Below are 14,986 nucleotides of genomic sequence, written 5' to 3' on the forward strand. Positions count from 1 at the left end.
CATTGTATGTTGACCATATCATAGAAATGTGTGAATTTTACTTCTACTGGATTGTACATAGATGTGGCTTTCTAATGAGTTGCAGAGGGTGTTGGGATACAAAACTGGTGATTAGTATATGTGCTTGCTGTTTATTTCAAATCATCATATGGGTTGACTGTTACAGTCCTTTGAATTATACTTTCTTTGAAAACGATTTGAGTATTGAACCCTCAATACACTGCAAGCAACAAGAAACATCAGTACACTCCTTTGCTGTACAGTTTATTTTTTTTTTCTTTACGAATAAGAGGCCAAAAAACGTATGTACACAGAGAATCCAAAGAAACCCAAAGCAAATCTGCATGAAGCGCAGTGTTTACCCCTTCACCCGAGGCTTTGGTTGTAGCATTTTTCAGGGCGTATCTAAAGAATTTCTGTGAGGGTGGTTGCTTAATAGGAAACAAACCACACGCACTACTACTGCATGCACGCACCAGGCTGAAACCTCCTCACACAAATAAAGATGCAGCAAAAGCATTGATGTTATCCTAGACCAGTGATTTCGACCCTTGGTACCCCAAATGTTTTGAAACTAAATTTCCCATGATGCTCATGAAGTCTGCAGTGTATTTGAGTATCATGGGAAATGTAGTTCCAAAACATCTGGGGTGCCAAGGTTCACCATCACTGTTATAGATGCTTTTCCCTACGCCTAATCGTTTAAAGCCAAAATCAGCATTTTTATTTTTTTTTTAACAAGATGTGTTCTTTTGTTCCAGATAAATACACTTAGTATAGCAAACATTGCAATGTTTATTAAACAAGGCTACCCTGCTACATTCTCCATTTGCATGCTCTCATTTATAACTGCAGTCAAACATATTGCACCACGCCATCATGCATACTGCCACACTGAATTACCCAATCCCAGGTGACCTTTCTTCCAGCCACAGCGTTTATGGCACAATCCACATGTCATACTCCTACACAGTTGGCACAGGTAAGTAGTCATTCTGGTTGGCTAAAGATGCACACAAACCTGCAACATATGTTCTTGGTGGGTGTTAGAAATGCAATGTGTTTGCCAAAGCAATTATATATGACAATGAGGAAGATGTATGTCATGCTGAATTTGGTTTTCCAGGGTGAAGCAATAAATCACATTTGGCCTCATTGCCACTCTTCTCCTTAACATTTGAGAATACATAATGAGAGGCCAAACTTTCTGCAACCTCCCTGTGGGGTTTGAAGTAACATGGTATGTTCAAGGAAAAAATACTGTCTGCGTAAGGCTCTACATCAAGCCTAACATTTGTGAAGAACCACAAATGGATGTTTACAAAGCTACTTCCCATACTAGGACCAAAGTAGCTGCACTGCCTCAGCCCTGTAGCTATTTCCCTCTCTCTTTGAACATTGGTTACATGCATAAGCAGTGTACAGAATGGTGCCAACGAGTCAGCAGAATGTTCCATACAGATGACATAAGATGCTGCTTGTTTTCCCCAAACCTCCTCTTATGCAACTGCTAAAAACAGCAAAACACACTGCCAAGGAAAGCAAGAAAGCAGTTGAAGGGCATATATAATGACTATACACTCGTTTTTACATGAATCCCTCTGCATCAAGCTCCTCCACTCCACACTTTTAAAATACATAATGAACGCAGTATCAATCCATTCCTATTCACACCCCTCCCCTGCCCAATCCGCAATATGGAGTGGTACGTGCCACTCCATGGCATTAAAAATAAAAGCACTGCACTGTTGTATTTTATTGGTTGTTTCTGTTTGAATTCAAGGCATATTGTTGTTTTAAATCTAAAAGGTACCACCTATGCACAGATTAAATTTTGTGCTCAATCCCTCTGATAAGTTTATGTGCAAATATGCTGATGAAAACCAGAATTTTGTGGGTTATTTTTTCATTTTCTCTGCAAGCATGCCATGCATTGCATTAAAAAAAAAAATAGTAATAATAAGAGAAAAAAAAATATTAAGTACAAGTATACCATCTTATCCAAAACCCAGACTATTAGCTCTACACTCGCCCGAGATTCTACAGCCTCCTTTGTGTCAATGCACTTTTTTGCCCTGATACTGTGATAATGAGCAAGTCTCAATCCCGTGCTGATGCAACATGGAGAATTAGGGGTAAAGAAAATCCATCTTGCTCTATAAATGTGCAAGGGAGGGAAAGAACGAACATAAAAAGGTAGTTATGCATTCATTTTACCCACTGAGCTGCAGCAGGATTTGTGCAGCACCTGGGTTCTTCCTTCAGGGAAGGGGTTACACTTGGACTAAAACTTCAAATGCAATGGAATAAGGTGAAACTGTTCGGGGTAGAAGTGAGGACGTTGCTCGCAAAGTCCACGGGATGCTGAATACTCTCGCAGCAAGCGCTGGGTTTGGGCTCCTCCCTCCTCCCCACCCCTTTCCACTTCAGGGTTCTTGCTGCGTGGGTCTTTTCAGATCCCGGATCTGTTTCACTAGGTAGGTTTTCTCATCATTAAATTGCTCATCTTCAGTGCGGTCATTCTGAAATTTGCTGAGGAATTCAATAAGCTTACTCTGGTTTTTCAGGAGAATATCCAGGACAGGCTGTGTTTTGTTCGGGTTGGCTACAAATACCTGTAGATAGGAGAACAGTAAAGAAAATTAAAGTACAATTAAGCTTTCAAGATAGAGAAGTAAAAACAGATAGTACAGTAAGTAAACTAAAAAACAAAAGGGTGTGTATAAAATGTACCGCAATACAACAAAAGCCCTGAAAGATTTACCTGTTAAAACATCACATTCTTTTAATGCTCCATCCCATATTTGCTAGGGTATTGACCATGTGGTCAGAAAACACAGCCATCGTAACTGCCTGCCTTTAACCTCCCTGGCGGTATGATTATTTCAGATTTTAGGTGCTGAAAGCGGTACAATTATTTTGCACAGAAATTTGGCGTTTTATATTGTAGGCCTGTAATTCTTAGGAATAGTTCACTTAAATCTGTCCAAACAAGAGTCTAGTAGACATCCCGGGTATGATAAAGTTTGAAAAACGAAATAAAAAATTATAATATAATAAGTAACTATAAATAATTAAAACACATAATAATATAATAATAATAAAAATTATATAATAATGTAATCAAATCAAAAACACTGAAATTTGCACAGTTGCAGAATTTTAGCTTTTATTACTTTTAGTGTTTGATGACGGATCTCCCCACAAATCACTATCGCTCAATTCTGCAAGTGATTATAATTTATTATCGCTTTTTTCTAGCTGGTCTAAAACCACTTTTGATGTAAAGAGACAGTTTTGGTTGCTATGGACAATCTCCAGTTTCCTGGCAGAAAGAACAGTTTTATATATATAAAACTGCATGCAGGACACTGGGCAGACCACTAGGGACAAAGGGGATGTGTAGTTATTTGATACAGTACTGTAATCTGTAAGATTACAGTATGCTGTATCTATACTATGTGTTTCACTTTTGAATTTACCGCCGAACTCCATCCCTGTGCGTCGCAACGCTCGCAGGGAACGGAGCTCGGCACTGTGAATCGAGCGAGACACAGCGGCTCGCCGATCACAGCGGGGAGACATCGCAGGAACCAGGGGACAAGGTAAGTAATCTCTTCCTGGATCCTGCGATGCAAGCCCGAGTCTGGCTCGGGGATACCGCTTTTGGTATGTAAAATCCACCCCGAGCCAGACTCGGGAATACCGCCAGGGAGGTTAAGCATCAGTTGCTACAAGATTCTTTGCGACCATAGGGTTGGGACATATTTATTAATCTTTTTTACTCCTTAATGCCTTGTGAGAAGGCACACATATGCAATAATCAACCAGAAGTTGTAATAGCAATAGTAAACCTAGCCAGACTGCTTTTGCTCAGGAATGTAACCATCAGAATACGCCACCCAAACCCTCTTAGTGGAGATGAGCACTTCTGATGGTCTCCTGGCTTTCCCCGATTTACATACTCCTTTTAGGTCTGTTACTCAGAAAGTACTTAAACCAGTGGATTATACCAGTCAAGCACCTAACATTTTCAGGAAGTCAGCATCTAGAGGCTCCAGCTTTTTCTCCTAACAGATTTTCTTTATCTTCTCTGTCTACAATGGATGCAGATTTTCAGTTTAGCTATACCAATACCTGGTTTAAAATGATAAATAGCAGTATGCACAAATGTTAAAGTGATTCTAAACCTTTCGTTTTTTTCTTTCACATAAACAAACATAATTACCTGCTCTGTGCAATGGTTTTGCACAGTTGCCCCAATGCTCTTCTTTTGGGGTCTCTTGCCTACACTACTGGCCCCTGAGTAACCCCCTAGTAGGCCACTATGAGCCCCGCTGCTTGCATCTATAGACACAGGACTGAGAAGCAAGGCATTGTCCTGCGCTCGCCAACCCCCCCCCCCCCCCCCCCCCCATAGGATTTGATGGACAGCAGCAGGCATCAATTGCTCCTGCTGCTATCAATCTGGCCCTATGAGGAGGGAAAGATTGGAGAGCCGCTGCTCTCGTGCACTGTGCTGGATCGAGATCAGGCTTTGACAAGTATAAGGGGGGCTTGAAATCCTGAACACAGAAGGTTAAAAAAGGTAAGGTAAAAAACTTTAAGGTTTTAGAACCACTTTAAATGATTTATATAATTTTTAATTTGCATTAGCCTCTATTATATTGCCTACAACAGAGCCAGCTCTCTGAGGATAGCAGCCGCCTTTGAACAGCTACCATACTTGCTTAAACCCTTGAACTGCCAGTCACCTGTTTAACTCCTGAACTGCCAGTCTGATTGCTATGGACTAACTGCCTAACCATTTTACATCCTAAGTATTGTATGCACCTGTGTATTTGCGCTTATACAGTTACCTGTACTTTTTCTATCATATTGCACAGCCAGGAATGATTATATCTGGGATTAGCTTTTTTCAGTCACCTTCTGTTTTCACTGAAATAAAAAGGTGATGCTGACTTTTTTTTTAAAGTGCAGTCTGGAGATGGAGAGACGAGGAATACCTATATAGTTATGCACTGTAGCAGGGAGTAGCATTACAAGTATGCAGTAATAATTTTATTACCTTAAACACGTGGAAAGCTTCAAACTGAATGTTGCGGCTTTTGTCACGAAGTAGGTTCATCATCAGCTTGAGGTTTTCAGGTTTACTGATATACTTTGTCATGATGGTGAAGTTATGTCGGTCCAGGAGAAGTTCACCAAGTAGCTGCAAAAGTATGAGTAAATGGGGAGGGGGTGTAGAACAAAGACAAATAAGAGAAATAGGTAAAAAAAAGAAATTGTGGTATGGAGAGAATACCAATCACCGAAATTCCAGTGACACTTTGATACAAAGAGCAGTTAATAACCAATTATCCATGTTAGGTGATTCCTGTACAACATTTTTACATATGCTCTGTTGATTCAAAGATTTGTGGAAGATTTAACATAACAAATATTCCAGAGTGCAGCCAAATTTTCCCTATTGTATATTTGTGGACCCTGAAAATTTGAAGACATATGAATGATTTGTAGACATATGAATGCTGTACCCCATATACAAACAGGCAACAAGGAGCTACCATTTGTTTATGTTCCCTGGGTGGATAAACTGCAACATCACTGATACAGTACGATTGACTGATCATTGTGCAACTGCTGCTACAGAGTAGACCACCTTCCACAGAGAGGGCACTACCAGCTGGTCTGGTTAATAAAAAAAAAAAAAACTGAACATGATTAACCTAGTTATGCTAATCCCTATAGTACCTGCATCAAGACTTAGACCTAAAACAAATATCCACATGCTGGGTATTCTGTGGGTACATATGCCTCTACAGGCATCTACTATAAGACATCACTGGAGAACAAGAGTGTTTACACACACAAAAAAATAATATATATAATATAATACACACACTATGGGCAATACCCTCCGCACAGCTTCCCACCACACAATCCTTCTGTACATGATGCTGTTACACCCTTCATACTTCTTTCCTGCACATGCTGTCTTGCTTACATACCCTTTGCACTCGTCCTTCACATACTTCACATCCTCCTTCACATACTGCCCCGTCATACCTACCGCTGCACATACCACCCCTGTCATACTCACAAGACTCCTCTCCTACACATACTAGACCCAGTCACAACCCCTACACTCCATCGCTAAGACACTTTAGTGTTGTTTGCTATATTCCTAACCTGGAATGGGCACACTTTTGCTAGTCTAACTAAAAAAAAAAAAATCTTCTCTTGAAAATGCACATACCTTCAATGACTGCCTCTTTGTCACATAGTTTTCTGAGTGCAACAACTTTTCATATTCACTGAAGAACTAAAAAAATAAAAAAAACCATGGAGGCCATGAAAAACGTAGAATTGCACAGTATATAAAAAGCAGGAAACCTAAATCAAGAGTATGGCACAAAATATAAAAAGTGTTATATGGGAAAGCTGTAGAGCTGCCAAGGACTGTGGTTTTGGCAAAATTAAATATTTCATATATGTTTAGGTGTATGTCCACCCTGACAGCAAGGCTGCTAAAGAAGAGCTGATGTGAGGGTCTGATACGACTGAAGCGCAGTAGGACAATTTGGGACAGCTGTCAGTGTTGGCATGTGTCCTGTGTATGCCTGTCAATAAACCTGTTACTTTTGCATAGGAGGGAGGAGGAAGAAGAAAGAAGAAGAAAGAAGAAGAAAGAAGAAGAAAGAAGAAGAAAGAAGAAGAAGAAAGAAGAAGAAAGAAGAAGAAAGAAGAAGAAGAAAGAAGAAGAAAGAAGAAGAAGAAAGAAGAAGAAGAAGAAGAAGAAGAAAGAAGAAGAAAGAAGAAGAAAGAAGTTTTATCCACAGCTTACCTTGTCGTAATGATTTTCAAGAAATTCAGCACTCAGGAGCTTGTGTCTAGTCAATAGGTCCTGACAATAAAACAAAGGAAACCCATACTAAATAATAGAGACCACCAGTACCCACAATACATCTACAGCCTGCTAGATTTTGCTTGTATTCACCCAAGACCTTTCAGCACTGGTTTTCAGAACCACACATTCAGCATGCCTACGGTGTACAAAGTAACTGCTGACTGTAGCCTGATGCGCACAGATGTAAGTATGACTAGCTTGCATTAAATTGCTTAAAGCGGGTTGCATAGGTCAGAAAAAAAAAAAAAAAAAAAAAACACACCACCTATAAAAGGCAAAGGCATAATGAGCTAGTATGCACCGTATACTAGCTCATTATGAAACTTACCTTAGAACGAAGCCCCCCGCATCGTCTCCCGGTCACCCGCCGAGGTGGCTGACATTTTGCCCTAGGCGGTTTTGTGGCTCCGGTGCTGCGAGTAGCTGGAGCCGCTATGACATCACTCCCGCGCGTGGGAGCCCTCCGATCCGGCAAGTTCCTGCACGATACCCCGGACTTTCACTGCGCATGAGCAGCTGACGTCAGCGGCTGCACACAAGGCGAATATCTCCTAAACCGTACAGGTTTAGGAGATATTCATTTTTACCTACAGGTAAGCCTTATTACAGGCTTACCTGTATGTAAAAATGTGCTTAAAGTGGTATAAAACCACTTTAAGGTAGGTATGACAAACTCTGCAGGTAGTTTTTCAACTCTGCATAATGAATCAGTTATCTCAATTAACCTTAAGATCTTAATATTGACAGAGCTTGGGCATCCATGTATGCTAAGCCTTACCATCGTCTAAGTTTTCATTTGTTTGCGTTATGTAACGAAGAGTAGACCTCGATAACAGAAGAGACTTATAGCATTTCTCAGCCAAAAAAAGAAGCCGTGCAGAGCATTGGAACGCAATCAGCAGATCACAGGTGCAAATGTCAGGCTCCTGCAGACTGTCAGTACAGCTGCCTGTTCATACCCCCCATACGGGCAGTTACTGAAGACCAGGAAGATCAACGAACTATGAGAGCACTCACAGTGCCCTCTTATTTCATTAAGAATACAAGCCATCTGCCATAGTTGCAGACAGTACTTTTAGTTCATTCACAGAACTCTTTGAATGAATGACGCGGCTGTTTGTGCCAAGCCCTGCACGGCTACGCTGTTTTTGAATTGTGATCCCCTGCCCTTTGTCACAATGGGGGATCGGGTCGGGGTGCAGGCAGGTGCTTTAGTAACAGGTTACACCCTGACTACAGGTGTAACATGGAACGTGTTACTAAAGGTGAACTTATCCTTTAATCATGATCTACGAATGGCTATACAGAATGACCAATCTTGTAGCAGGTAAACCAGAAAATACATACGTGTTTTTGCTATGTATTTAAACTAGAGATTTTACTTACCATATAAACTAAAAACAGTTGTAAGTATACGCAGTAATGAATGTGTTGCCTAACAGGAAGGGATACTTTGGGGGAATAAGGACAACTGACACCCCAAACCTTAATTTAGCATAAACCCCCAAAAAAGGCTTACCTTAAAAGTTGCAAAGGCATCTGAGGCGATATCAAACGTTGACATCTCCACATATCGGAAGAAGTCATAAAACTGTTCAGAACCCAAAATTATTTTGGCAAGTGGTTCGTGCCTGATACATTCCCGTAGCATGATCCCACAATTCAAAGCAATTTCTGGGGATTCATACCTTCAAGAACAAAAACATCTAGTAACTAACCAGTAAGTAAACAAAGACAATAGATGGTCAGGGCCTTTCACTCTAGTTTTTACTAATTTTTTCTAAGAAGGAGAAAATACTGTGTATTTATTCAAGTTGGCCACATGCATTCTGATTTTGTGCAAAGAATGACAGTCAATGATAGCTGTGAAGGGTAAAGGTTTATAGGTGCCCATAGATATTTGTTGACAATTTTCAGATCCAGCCAAAGTTGTTTATGCGGCTACTGTAGACATCACTAGCTGAGGCTTTTCAGGAGAGGAATCAGTCACACATGCTAGAAAAACACTGCTCTATGTTTTTACAAATCAGCACAGGAACATTTAAAATTACACAGGGATCAGGAAATAGTGTAGACTTAAAATGAGAACATTATATTATATATATATATATATATATATATATATATATACACATATACACACACATACACACACATACACATACACACACACATACATACATACATACATACATTCGTTTTGATTCTAAACAAGTCAGTCTTCATCCGGGGGACGAGAAGCTGCTGTGGTTAAAATGGCCAATTGTTGGGGAAATTTCTCTGAGAAGCAACAGAGGTGACGATATTGGTGATTTGGTTTCCTATAATCAACTACATTGAACAAGTGGTGAGAGGACTAGAACCCCTGTTCTAGTTTGATCACTCTTGTAGCGACAGTACTCCCCGCTGCCCAACTCTCCCCTCTCCTTTGACCATCTAACTACTTATTTGCAATACGGCACATCAGGTTCTCTAACGTGCTTAATTTTAAAGCAATAATAAAAGACAAGTTTTTTTTTTGTTTTTTTTAAACAAACATGTTAAATTTAGTAGCTTGGGAGATAGATTAGGTTACATAGTAAGTGAGGTTGAAAAAAGACACAAGTTCATCAAGTCCAACCTATGTGTGTGATTATATGTCAGTATTACATTGTAATCCCTGTATGTTGTTATGATTATGGGATCACCAGTATGGCATTTATAAATTGAAATCACGTCCCCTCTAAATCGTTTTTTCTCCAGAGAGAATAAGTTCAGTGTTCGCAACCTTTCCTCATAACTAATATCCTCCAGACCCTTTATTAGCTTTGTTGCCCTTCTTTGTACTCGCTCCATTTCCAGTACATCCTTCCTGAGGACTGGTGCCCAGAACTGGACAGCATACTCTAGGTGTGGCCAGACCAGAGTCTTGTAGAGCAGGAGAATTATTGTTTTATCTCTGGAGTTGATCCCCTTTTTAATGCAAGCCAATATTCTGTTTGCTTGGCACTGCATGCCATTGCTGAGCCTATCATCTACTAGGACCCACCTATGGTATCCAGCATCTTGTCCCTGGTAAATAGAAAAATGGTGGCAACAAGGTAATTGGGGATTATAGTGGTGCCCAAAATAATGAAGAATACAAAAGTTATGTTAAACTTACCTGCTCTGTGCAGTGGTTCTGCACAAACCAGCCCAAATCCTCCTCTTCCCGAGTCCACCACCGGCGCATCTGGCCCCTGCCCCTTGCCCAGTGCCACCACAGCAAACAGCTTGCTATGGGGGCACCCAGGCAGGCTCACTCCCAGACTGCTGCTCTGGGTCTCCATTCAGACAGAGACACAACTGGGCCATGCCCCTCTCTCTTCTCATTGGCAGCCAATGAGGAGGGAGAGTGCCCAAAGAGCCGAGGTTCTCTTGCACATTGCCATCTGGCTCAGGTAAGTATTGGGGGGGGGCTGCTGCACACAGAAGGTTTTTTATGTTCATGCATAGAATGCATTAAGGTAAAAAGACCTTGAGCCTTTAGAACCAGTTAAGTGGTAAAACACTCAAATTTTTGTAGTTGATAGCACAGCAGGAAACTCAAGCCCCTGACCATTATTGTAGGCATTTCAGTGTTCTAATACTACTTACAGCTACTACTCTGCATTAGCTGTTCTGTAAGTCACACCTTTCCACATCTCCCTGTGGCTTAATGATATTAATCCTTTACTATACCATATGTCCAGTGGTTACTTTTGTGAAATCCACTATCCAATCAGCCCTAGAGAAGACAGAACCAGATATTTCTGGACCACAGGTTACACATGTTCACACTAGTATCTGCCACTGACAAACTACTACAGAGAACACACTGCTACATCACTTCATGTACATCAATTCTGAGCCTTGCCCAAAAACCTCCACAATGAAGGCATGACCTGCCAGACCCACACTTTGTAAAACACAGATATAATATCATCTACATTTTACAATTCTAAAAGCAATACACACCCTTTTAATAACATAAAGAGAATATTCTGCTGGGTGCATATATATTCCACAGTTGGGGTTCGCGTGCCAATTTGTCTTCGTAAAATGTTGTTGAAGATTTGAGCCACATCCTTTTTTCCCTGGAAAGAATGCAAAAAAAAAAAAAAAAAAAAAAACTTTTATTAAATTGCTGCATCTTAAAGTGGAACTTAAATCAGAAAATTAAGTCCTGCTAGATTACTTCAGACTGGCCCATTTTGCAGGCATAGCTATGCATAACATTAAAAATAAGTGCCTATACTGTTTAATATCCAGTAATAAACAGTTTCACCCTGCTCTGCACATACTCAGTTGCTCTCTATTTTTAGGCAGTGTGCCAAGCCTAAATATTTACTGCTGTTCAGGGGCTCTGGGCTTCAGCAAAATGGCAGCCTCCAGCAAGAGGAAACAGGAACAATGATGGAAGCAATGTACAGCACACACTCATTTTGGTAGCATAATTATTAATGTGGAATGTATGTTCCTAGCTAAAGAACATTCTTTTTTTATAAAGCCGTTTATGGGTAATTTACTAATGGATTGTACCAACAATTATAGTTTATTTTCTACCAAGGAGACACGCTTCAATGAAAGTGTTTTTTTCTACCATGTGTACAAAATGAACCTACTATGTTACTAGTATACTATACTATCATTAACACTGTTACATATGTCCTAATGTATCTGTTTTATTTTGTTTTTTTTTATGGTTTACATTGTGAACTTCCTATGTCACTATTTTACTATGTGAATGCTATTACTGCCATATATTTTATACAATAAATCAGTGATCGCCAAATACCCGTTTTACAATGTTATGTTCATGGTTTCAGTATTCCTAGTATTGTCCACTTTCATTTGCATCATGGTATCTCCAGGGATGCACGTTTCATATAAAGTCCCACCCTTTCTCTCATTTGTTTATGGTTAAAGTTTCACATTAGGAGGATAAATCAGATAAATTGACAGATACACTGCAGATCTCACCTATAGGCTGGGAAGCCTTTAAGAAAAAATGAAAAATGATCTCAGCTTCCCAGCTGAGGTGGCGCAATTTTTTTCAAATGCAGAGGCCGGGCGTGATGTCCTAACATCCAGTCCGCCAGAAATCTCTATCGTCAGCAACCAGCGCCTCCCTTCTCCGACTCACCGATGGCAGGGGTGAGTCGGTAGAAGCACCTATGGGCGGCGGGGGTGCCCTCTCGCTGCCTGTAAGAACGATCGTTCTTATAGTGCAGGGAATTGCTGGCACTAAAAGAAGATATCCGAGTGATGTCTGTAGCTGCAGGCATCAGATATCACTGCTCAAACCCGACAATGTCATATGACATGCGGCGGGCGGGAAGTGGTTAAAGCAGGGTTAGGATATTAAAAAATGAAAAATCCCAAGCATTGAACATCTCACGGAGCACTGTTCAATCCATCATCCGAAAATGGAAAAGGAGTATGGCACAACTGCAAACCTACCAAGATATGCCACCTAAACTGACAGGCAAGGGGAGCATTAATCAGAGAAGCAGCCAAGAGGCCCATGGTAATTCTGGAGGAGCTGCAAAGATCCACAGCTCAGGTGGGAGAATCTGTTCACAGGACAACTATTGGTCGTGCACTCCACAAATTTGACCTTTATGGAAGAGTGGCAGGAAGAAAGCCATTGTTGAAAGAAAGCCATAAGAAGTCCCATTTGCAGTTTGCGAGAGGCCATGTGGGGGAAACAGCAACCATGTGGAAGAAGTTGCTCTGGTCAAATGAGACCAAAATTGAACTTTTTGACCTATAAGCAAAACGCTATATGTGTCGGAAAACTAACACTGCGCATCTCCCTGAACACACCATCCCCACTGTGAAACATGGTGGTGGCAGCATCATGTTGTGTGGATGCTTTTCTTCAGCAGGGGCAGGGAAGCTAATCAGAGTTAATGGGAAGATGGATGGAGCCAAATACAGGGCAATCTTAGAAAAAAAACTGTGAGTCTGCAAAATACTTGACTGTGGCGGAGGTTCACCTTCCAGCAGGACAATGACCCTAAACATACAGCCAGAGCTACAATGGAATGGTTTATATCAAAGCATATCCATGTGTTAGAATGGCCCAGTCACAGCCCAGACCTAAATCCAATAGATATCTGTGGCAAGAAAATTGCTGTTCACAGACACTCTCCATTCAAACATACAGCTTGAGCTATTTTGCAAAAAAGAATGGGAAACATTTTTACTCTGTAGATGTGCAAAGCTGATAGAGACATCCCAAAAAAGACTTGCAGCTGTAATTGTAGTGAAAGGTGGTTCTACAAATTGACTCAGGGGGGCTGAATACAAATGCACTCCACACTTTTCAGATATTTGTAAAAAATGTGGGAAAATCATTTTCCTTCCACTTTGTGTTGGTCTAATGCATAAAATCCATTTACAATTTTGGTTGTAACATGACAAAATTTCAAGGGGCATGAATACTTTTTCAAGGCACTATAAGTTGCCATACACACACACTATAATATAAATATATATAAATATATATATATATATATATATATATATATATATATATATATATATATATACACATACATATATACACACACACACACACACACACATACATACATATTAGGGCTGAAACAACTAATCGATTATGAAAATAGTTGTCAACTATTTTCATAATCGATTAATCGGCCAGCCGATTATTTGGCCTGCATACAGAATGCATTATTTGTTTACATATCAGGAAATACAGTGCAGCACACATACAGCTCAGTACACCATCCATACATACATGTCAGCAAGTGCCTGAGAACTTGTGAATGTGTGAGGAGCAATGCCTCATGGAACATGTAGTCCTGGGCAGGAAGTGAGTGGGTCTAAAAGCAGAAGTTTTTTTACCTTGCTATAGGGGCACACTATACTATAATTTGCAGCTTGCCATTGGTGCACTCTAAAGGCAGGAGGAGCCAGAGGCATCGGTGGGGGACTCCAGAAGAGATGAATCGGGGCTGCTCTGTGCAAAACCATTACACAGAGCAGGTAAGTATACCATGTTTGCTTTAAAAAAAAAATTACTGTATTTATTGGCGTATAACACTCACTTTTTCACCATGAAAATCGGGTGCAAATAGCGTGTGCGTGTTATACACTAATACACTAATACTTCAATTTTAGCTGCCTCGGAGGCAACGGGGGGGGGGGGGGGGGGGGGGGGACGAGTGCCATCAGATTACATACAGTGAGAATCTCCTGTTCACTTGGCGGCCTCTGTAATAGGAAGTCAATAGATGGCAATGGCGAGGCTGCTGCATTGATGGCAATGGCGAGGCTGCTGCATTGATGGCAATGGCGAGGCTGCTGCATTGATGGCAATGGCGAGGCTGTATTGATGTGGACTAATAAGGCTGCATTGATGGCACTTGTGAGGCTGCAGGTGGGCATTAATCAGGCTGCATTGATGGCAATGGTGAGGCTGCAGATGGGCACTGACCCTTATTTTGCTTCAAAGTTCCTTATTTAAAATTTAAGTTTTTTCCTGAAACTTCCCTCTTAAAATGAATGTGCGTGTTATAAGCCGATAAATACGGTACTTTAAAGACTGTGCAGGGAAGATCAGCATCTGAACCCAGAGAAGGTGGAGGCTGATAGACTGGGGGTAATAGAAGGCATTACTATTACATTTAAAGTAAACTTTTACATGGAGGCAAGCCACATTACATGGGAGCAGGGCACATTTCAAGGAGGCAGGGCACATTACAAAGAGGCAGGGCACATTATGTGGGAGCAGGGCACATTTCACTGTGTTGTCGTGTCACCTCAAAGTCTATGAGCTGCAGGTCAGCCACCAGAGTTCCCAGGAGTCCACTGTTGTACAGTTCCTGAGCTAGCTGGGCCACAGCTTCAGTCTGAGGTTCCTTCTCATTTGTGCCATACAAGATCTCCTTCATAGCCACAAGATTTTTTGACACTTCTTCGGTTGCCTGTAAAATTAGGAGAAAAGTAAAAAAATATGTATGTGGTAAATGTGAGAATGTGCTGATGTTATAATTAGGGGAACTGTATTCATTTACATTCCTCAGTCCATGTTACAATGAGTTCTGT

At 40.8% G+C, this 14,986-nt stretch overlaps 1 protein-coding gene across 2 annotated transcripts in view; it reads right to left on the reverse strand.

Moving 5' to 3' along the window:
* Positions 1–243: 243 nt before the first annotated feature.
* Positions 244–14,986, reverse strand: part of LOC141139582 (calcium-binding protein 39) — a 51,089-nt gene continuing 36,346 nt past the window's right edge. For both annotated transcript variants that reach the window (XM_073625856.1, XM_073625857.1), the window contains 7 exons: positions 14,701–14,865; positions 10,886–11,004; positions 8,430–8,598; positions 6,848–6,907; positions 6,260–6,325; positions 5,069–5,212; positions 244–2,615 (listed from right to left, as the gene is read on the reverse strand). In XM_073625856.1, the coding sequence (XP_073481957.1) occupies positions 2,427–2,615; positions 5,069–5,212; positions 6,260–6,325; positions 6,848–6,907; positions 8,430–8,598; positions 10,886–11,004; positions 14,701–14,865 (912 nt within the window). In that variant the 3' untranslated portion in view covers positions 244–2,426. The remainder of the gene's footprint in view (positions 2,616–5,068; positions 5,213–6,259; positions 6,326–6,847; positions 6,908–8,429; positions 8,599–10,885; positions 11,005–14,700; positions 14,866–14,986) is intronic.

Source organism: Aquarana catesbeiana, linkage group LG04, assembly GCF_042186555.1.
Source record: "Aquarana catesbeiana isolate 2022-GZ linkage group LG04, ASM4218655v1, whole genome shotgun sequence".
In the NCBI taxonomy this organism is placed as follows: Eukaryota; Metazoa; Chordata; class Amphibia; order Anura; family Ranidae; genus Aquarana; species Aquarana catesbeiana.